At 48.5% G+C, this 8,022-nt stretch overlaps 1 protein-coding gene across 1 annotated transcript; it reads right to left on the bottom strand.

Annotated features, from left to right (window-relative positions):
- Nucleotides 1–529: 529 nt before the first annotated feature.
- Nucleotides 530–7,544, bottom strand: Ing2 (inhibitor of growth family member 2). Its single transcript, XM_006970901.4, has 2 exons — nucleotides 7,161–7,544; nucleotides 530–1,345 (listed from the first exon to the last, which is right to left on the bottom strand). The coding sequence occupies exons 1-2, from the start codon at nucleotides 7,354–7,356 to the stop codon at nucleotides 675–677; spliced, it is 867 nt and encodes a 288-aa protein (XP_006970963.1). The 5' UTR covers nucleotides 7,357–7,544; the 3' UTR covers nucleotides 530–674.
- Nucleotides 7,545–8,022: the final 478 nt, after the last annotated feature.

The raw sequence follows: 8,022 nt of genomic DNA, 5'->3' as shown, positions 1-8,022 counted from the left end.
CTTATTAAGCAGTAGACAAGGTGCACCTGTTCTGAAAAAGCAGCGACATTTACAGATGCTACAATTGACAGGTATCAAAAGCTACCAAGGAAATACAGCAGCAAACCCTTCAGTAAGAGTGCATTATTCCACACGGAGCCACCGATAACTAACTCTTCTCTCTAGCTCCCAGAACTTCTGTAAGACTAGAGCTTTAACAAGTGAATGAATACTACGTGGGGCCAATAAGAAATCTCTAAACAGGATAGTGCTCGTATTTGAAACTACCAAGATAATTTGACACAGAGAAATCCAACAATACATAAAAAATTTTAAGCACACAGAACTAAAATGTTAGCAAAAACTTTTGTGTTTGCCCCAAAACCAGCATGGGAGTTTGAGGTGAAAATGAAATAGGCGTGGTTTGGGAAGCTGCTTGAAGCTCGTTCATTCCACTTCCTCCCTGTCTCCTGCTCCTTCCGTCAGGTGCGCTCAAGACTACCTGGCTGAAAATATTTGGTAATTCAGTGCAGAAAATTAAGGTCACAGACAAAGTACAAGAACTTTTAATACACCATTAATACTAATGATTAAAAATTATTGCATAGTCTTATGCATTTCCCCTAAAACATTTTCTGAAAGTAAACCAATTCTATAAAAGACAAACAACCCTTTTAAAACACGGATGGCCTTCACTACCTCGCTCTTCGCTCCTTTCTTGTCTTTTCAGTACTTTTGTCCATTGTTTTCTCATTGTCCCCCCTGCACTTGGGGCAATACCATTTCCCCTTTGGTTTATAGGTGAGTGAGACACATGAAAAGTGAAACCATTCAATGGGACACTGTTCATTGTCACAGCCTATCATCTCCCCGTAAGACACTTGGTTACATAAGCAGTAGGTAGGTTCATTGGGATCTATGGCGAACTCAACAGGTGAGGCTTCCCTCTCCTGCTTGGCCTTGGAGCGTTTCTTTTTCTTAGCCGATTTGGATTTCTTTTCTTTAGGGGGCTGATCATCACAGTCTTCAATCCCATTTGTCATGTGACATAAATCCCGGCTCTCACTGGTTCGCTGTCTTCTAGGTCTTCTAGAAGATCTTTCAGGTTGACTAGAATCCATCTTCGCCTTGTCTGAGGCCCGTTCACTGTCAGCAGGATCTTGGAGACACTGTGAATGCAGCTCCATTTGTCTTGCCCGATTTTCCACCAATTCCAGCATTTGTGTGACGATCTGAATTTTCTCATCTCCCAACTCCTGGCTATTGATTAACGCTCTCTGCAGATGTTGCTGTAGGCGTTTCTTCTGGTTTGAATCATCTTCTTTCTTATATTTTTCATAGACATCATCAATTTCCTTTAAAGTTTCTAAAACAGGGGGAAAAGGAGAATATTATGGCATGTTAGCACACACATCATCTCCAAGACAGAATTAAAGCTGGAAACCACATGTGATAGTTTGCATACATTTAAAAACATTCCTCTCCGATTCTCCATCATCTAATATGAAAGTGTACTTAGAGGCAAATGGTTCAGGCAAAGGAGCTTGCTACCAAGATGGACAGTCTCAACTTGGGTTGGGTGGCTGGTTGGTTATTTATCCATCCATCCATCCATCCATCCATCCATCCATCCATCCATCCATCCATCCATCCATCTATTTATGTATCGTTTTGCCTACATGTATGAGGTGATCGTGTGAGCTGCCACGTGGGAACTGAACCGGGGTCCTCTGGAAGAACAGCTGGTGCTCTTAACCACCGAGCCACCTCTGCAGCCTCTCCAACCTCAATGTGATCCCCGGGACCGACACTTCCAGTAGGAGCAGAGAGCTGACCCCTGGCCCATGTCCTCTCGCCTCCACATGTCCATTCATGTGCTCCCACACACAGAATAAATAAAAGGAACTGTAAAAACTTTCAAAGGCAGGCAGTGGGGGTGCACGCCTTTAATCCCAGCACTCGAGAGGATCTCTGTGAGTTCGAGGCCAGCCTGGTCCACCAAGTGAGATCCAGAAAAGACGCAAAACTACATAGAGAAACCCTGTCTCAAAAACAATACAAAACAAAAAAACACCTTTCAAAGGTTGTTCTGGTTAATTTGCTAACCTGACATAAGCTAGGGTTACTGAGGAAGAGGATGTCTGAATTGAGAAACACTTCACTAAGATTGGCCTTTGGGCATTTTCTTGAATGATGATTGATATAAAGAAAGCCCAGCTCACTGTGGACAGTTTCAACCCTAGGCAGGCAGTTCTGAGCTGCATTAGAAAGCAGGCTGAGTGAGCCATGAGGAGCAAGCCAGAAAGGAGCATGGTTTATGTTCTAGTTCCTGCCTTGAGTTCCTGTCCTGACTTTGCCCAGACATGGGCTATGACCTGAGCGGTGGAAGCTGAAGTGAACCCTTTTCGATCCAAGTTGCTTTTGGTGATGGTGTCTTATCGCAGCAACAGAAACCTCACACAAAGGTAATTATCAGTAAACTAACAAGAAAATTTAATATTATTTCTCTGTATTTAAAAAGGTCAGGGGGAAGAGGGAAATGGCTAGCCTGGAAAGTGCTTGCCGCATAATCACAAGGACCTAAGTTGATTCCTAGCCCTCACACACAGAGCAGGTGTGGCCGTGTGCACCTGAAATCTCAGGGCCAGGGATGCAGCCAGCTTCCCTGGGGTTGGCTGGTCTGGGGCCATCGAGCTGAATCAGCAATCTTAAATGAGAGATCCTGTCTCCAAAAACAATGTGGAGGGCAGTAAAGGAAGATGTGGGGTGTCAATCTCCTGCCTTCACAGAACACGAACACACACACACACACACACACACGTAATAAATTAATAATCCAAAGTGTTATGTAAGTAAGACTATTACATGTTAATTTAGAATTTTCTGAGTTCCTTATTGCCTATTCTTTGTCTGAACATCAAAACTGCTCTATATACAAAATTTACATGCTGAACTCCAGCTATAAAACTTGAGGTGGTTCTGAGACTCAGCCACAGTGTATTACCACCTGTGTGTTTACAGGAGTTACAGCTCAATCAGTGATTTGGTACATGACTCCAGAGAGACACACTGCCTTAATTTTTACATCCTTGGACACTTTTAAAAGGCAGACATCAGCATCTCTTAGCTTCCTGTCATCTTAGTTTTAATGGCTCTTTCATTTTAGCACCACAGGGGAAATTCTGAAAATCAAAACTATTTCCCGAGTAGATCTGCTGTTCTTGGCATCCACTGAGCAGGCCCCTCCACGATTACAGTGAAGTCAGCACTGGATCATTCTACCTCTGTGTCCAACTCAGCAGCTGAGTCTATGCTTGCTGAAGCCGCTAATGCAACTGTATAAAAAGTTGGACACTTTTAAATCAAGCAATGGCTGAGTCACCAGAATGTTCAATGTCACCAATGACTAAAAATCTAATTAAGCTTAGTTTTATTCAAATCTGTTTGATGTCTTACCCTTGTAAGGCACAATGCTTATGTCGAAGAGGTCTGTCTTGCTGGGGGTAAAAAATATTAACTCTAATTTCCAATACTATGTAGCATATCACTGTTTCAGCTTCCAATGTTATTACTATTATATGCCACACCGCTGTTTTATATTCCAATTACTATTATAATGAGCAGAAATGTTAAATAAGTAAAATACATACAGTGGCTGTCTGAAATCAGGCAACAAAAGCAAATAATTAGCACATTTATGGATTCCCCACTCCCTGGAAATTGCAGGTATTAATACTCAATGGACAATTTCACTACTAAAGCTGAAGGTCCCGAGAGTACTCACATACCACAGCTTTGAATTCTTTTTAGCATTGTGTGTGTGGGGTGTGTGTGTGTGTGTGTGTTTACAAGCACTCATGCATGCCCCAGCACTCATAATGGAGGTCAGAGGACAATTTGTAGGAGTCGGTTCTCTCCTTCCACCGTGTGAGTTACAGGGATTGAACTCGGGTCGTCAGGCTTGGCTGTCAGCACCTTTACCAAGTGACCTATCTTGCTGGCCTGTGCACATCCTATTTCTGAACAAAATTCAAAACTACCCTGTTTTGTTCAAGCAGGTATATAAGTGCATCTCCTTATATGGTGCAGTTTTCCTACAGGAAAAAAAAAAGACATTAGCTATTTTTTTTGCTAAATGCAAAATAATTTAAAGAATACAAAAACATAAACTTCATTTCAAATATTCTGTATCTCATGATCAGGAGTTAGCTGTTCCTTGTGTCATACTTACACACTGACACTGTAATAAGATAAAAATTTATATTTTAAAGACACCTTAATTATACCATGAGATAAAAGGAAAAAAAAAAGAATTACCATTTACTCAGCCCATATTATGGGATAGAAATTTTTTTCATCTTGCTGGGCCTGGCAGCTGGTAATTCCGGTTACTTGATAAAGTGAGGCAGGAGGATCACAAGTTCAAGGCCAGCCTAGACAACTCAGTGAGTGCCTCTATCAAAAGAAACACTAAAAAGGGGGTTTGGGGATAATTCACGGGCAGACTGCTTGCCATACATGTGTGAGACCCTAGGTTCTATGTTCAGCACTTAAAAAAAAAATTCTACAGATCAAACCAGTAAGAATGCTATCACTTTTATATGAGGTAAAGGAAAAAATTCAAGAATCTCAAACTTTGAACTGCCAAATGTGTACATCTGACCTTACAGCACTTTCCATACACCATATGAAAGACACTTGGAATTACACATTACATTTTAGCTCAAAGGTTGCTGTTTCCCTAGAAAATTATGAATGAAACGCTGAGGAGACCATAAAGGTTTTCTAATAACCATATCCTGCAATGAATATTTAATTTGATTGTTTTTTTTTCTTTACTTCTCTACTTAATGGACTGATCAGTAATTCCTGAAAGACTCCACTGGTGAGGGAGCAATTTCATGGGTTCCCTCACTCAGCACTGTTGTATTAGCACTACCCCCCAGAATAGAAAATACTTAAGAATCGGTGAAAATAAAATCTGAATTAAGAACACAAACATATATACAGCTTCTAACAAAAATAAAACTGTGAAGCTGAGCTTAGCAACTATGTTCATAGAGCAGAAGCCGGACCACGATTTTTATATTAATCCTGGAATTAGTCACAATCACAACGAAGCTGACAGTGTGTATAAACTTTTCAGTATTTAAGGTCCAATACTCATGTTACCAGAGCAACCTATGTCAATTACAGATAACTGGTATCACAGACTTTCCTGTTGAAAAATTATGTCACAACCAACCTAAAATAGTCTCATTTTTGTGCCTTTAAAGAATACAATACAGTGTTAATATAAGGAAAACTACAAATTTTGGCACAGAATTCTTAAGCACATGTCCCAATGCTAGGCTGTCATTCATGTATGTCCCCCATGTCTGCAGAAAAAAAAAAAAAACACAGATGATGCTCTTTTTTTAAAAGGGTGGAAGCAGAGGTAGCCTCCAGGACAGTGGTAAATCCTCTACCTATCCTTCGAGTCTTTAATTCAACCCCTTAGGAATGAGAGGAGTCACACAATTTAAAAACAGATGTGTTCTTGAAGTAGACAACTTTGAGATAAAATATTCTCCACACAATTAACTGGATAATTACTTTAGCGCTGTAAATTTTATCTATAAAAGTGATTTTTTTAACCTCCTATGTTTTGAACCTGGTGAAGATACCAGCATACTGCAGAAACAGTACTGCCTTCTCCCAACAGAAATTAGTCTTACCAGAGACTCAGAAAACAAAATTGTAGGCAGAGACACCTAAGTGTTCTAACATGCTAAAACAATGTCACCATGAGGTGGACTACAGGATTAAGTTACAGGATTGGTGACATGTCTGGAAAAACAGAATGGCCACAAGTGGTTTTTACGGTCCACATTAGGTCTACGCTGTTCCCTGACTCGGGTTTACTAAAGGACAAACACATCCCCAATTAAACTTCTTCTGTCCTAGCAGCAGAAAGGCACGACAGTCCCTCATGATGATTCCCTGTTCTAGTTTCTCTGACGACGAACAACCACCGAGAAAGCGTTTCTCCTCGTTTAAACTTGGTGGAGGAGGAGGAACTCAAGGGTGCAGGGACGCCAGGTGGTTGCCCAGCCAACGAACCCACTTCCTCCCGAGGCCCCCGGAAGTGACACATAGCCCGGAACCTCCGCTGAGCCGGGGTCCGCGACAGTCCCACAGCGGGGCTCGAGCCTGGGGGTGGGAGAGACTGGAAAGACCACCACCCCGGACGCCGACGACGACGCCCAGGCCCATCCAAGTGCCCCCGCCCCAGCAGCAGGGTCCCCCCTCCCCGGCGGCGACCGGTCCGCTCAGTCCACCCAGGCTCCTCCGAGCAGCCCGCCGCGGCCGCGGCCCGCGGGAGCGCGCGCCCCGCCCATACGACGTCACACCCGCAGGCCCCGCCCCCAGACCGGGCCCTCCCCGCCACACACACACACACAGACTCACACTCACACATTAGCAGACACACACACACACACTCACACACACACACACACCCTCTCCGCCTGGCCCTGCGGGGGGACCCCTCCCCCTTTAACCAATTGGCAGGAGCTGAGGAAGGGCTGAGGCACCGGGCGGCCCCGGAACTTTCCCCGGGGCGAGAGGGGAGCACAGACTGTCCCGGTCCCGCGCCACGCCGGGAGCCGCCGGAGGGAGGGAGGGAGGGAGGGAGGGAAGGTGGGGGGGCCGCCTCCTAAGTCCACCTTCGCCCCGTCCTCTCGCCCCCCTCCCCCCGGTCCGTTCCAATGCATCTGCTCGCCCAGGGCCAGGGGGGCCCAGCGGGGCCGGGGCCGGGGCCGGGGCCAGCAGGGAGGGCCCCGCACCCAGCCCAGCCCAGCCCGCTGCACACTCGCCAGCTCCGGCATCAGGACAGCGTGCGGCAAGGCAGCCAGCCGGCGGGCACCGGAACAAAATGCTCGCTTAAAAAATGGCTGATTCCTCCCGGTCGGCGGCAGCTGCAGCCAGCCGCCCGGGGCTGCAGCCGGGCGGCCCTCGGAAGTCCCGGGGAGCCGCAGCAGCCGGGACAGGCAAGGGCCGCGAGGCCGGCTCTGCAGTTTCTCCACCACCACCTCCATAACCCACCCCACCCCCGCCCCGTCTCCCGGTCCCACCGCAGCAGATCGCCCGCCGCACTTCCCGGACCCTGTCACCGGGGAGACCCAGAGAGAGAAAAGTACCTTGGTATTTGTTGTCCAGCTCCCGCAGCACCGACACGTTCCTCTGCATGTCGTGGGGCAGCGACTCCACACACTCCAGGTAGTCCTGCACGTAGCAGGTGAGCAGCCGGCTCCGCTCTCCGGTCAGGAGCGCGGCCGACGAGTACAGCTGCTGCTGTTGCTGCTGCTGCTGCTGCTGCTGCTGCTGCCCTAACATCCTGCCGCCGCCGCCGCCGCTGCTGCTGCTCCTCCTCGCCGCCGCCGCCGCCGCCGCCTCCGCATCCAGCAGCCACACATGCAACAGCCACCACCGCCGCCGCCGCCGCTCCTCCGAGGCTCGGCGGCCCGGCGCCGCGGGGACACGGCCGCCGCCGCCGCTCGAGAGGGCACCGCCGAGTGTCGTCCTCCGCCCCCCCCGGCCCCGATCTCCACTCCACCCCTCCCCAAAGAAGAAACCCTCACTCCCCGCCCCCGCGGTAACAAGCCCAGGGGCGGGGCGAGACCGGGGCTCCCTCCCTCGCTCGCTCGCTCGGAGAGAGTGAGAGCAGCGGGGTTCCCCCCGCGGACGATGGCGCCGGGCTCCCGAGCGGTGGTGACACTGGCTGTCCCCCCCTTCGGTGTGTGTGTCCGTCTGTGTCCGTCCCACACACACACACACGAGACACACGGCCCGCCCAGATCTCTCCCGGGACGAGCCCCCCTCTCGCTGCCCTTCTCCTCTCTCTCTCTCTCCCCCTCGCTTATCAGCCTCGGTGCCCCGGGCCGGGTCTCAGTGGACTTGGCCCCGCCCCTTCGGCCGTGGCCGCCTCTGCGCCTGCGCAGGCCCCCCCCCCTCCCCTTTCTAAGAAGGCTGGGGCCCCGCCCCTACCGCCCTACCGGAGGG

This window comes from Peromyscus maniculatus, chromosome 17, assembly GCF_049852395.1.
Source record: "Peromyscus maniculatus bairdii isolate BWxNUB_F1_BW_parent chromosome 17, HU_Pman_BW_mat_3.1, whole genome shotgun sequence".
Lineage (NCBI taxonomy): Eukaryota > Metazoa > Chordata > Mammalia > Rodentia > Cricetidae > Peromyscus > Peromyscus maniculatus.
Note: the sequence above shows the minus strand (reverse complement) of the source record. Positions and strands in the feature narration are given on the sequence as shown.

What these genes read in the sequence shown, in the direction of transcription:
- Ing2 (XM_006970901.4), bottom strand. Translation starts at nt 7,356, where the DNA reads ATGTTAGGGCAGCAGCAGCAGCAGCAGCAGCAGCAGCAACAGCAGCAG. An exon ending in GCTGGACAACAAATACCAAG is followed by an intron (nt 1,346 to 7,160) that starts GTACTTTTCTCT and finishes CCCCTGTTTTAG; the next exon opens with AAACTTTAAAGGAAATTGAT.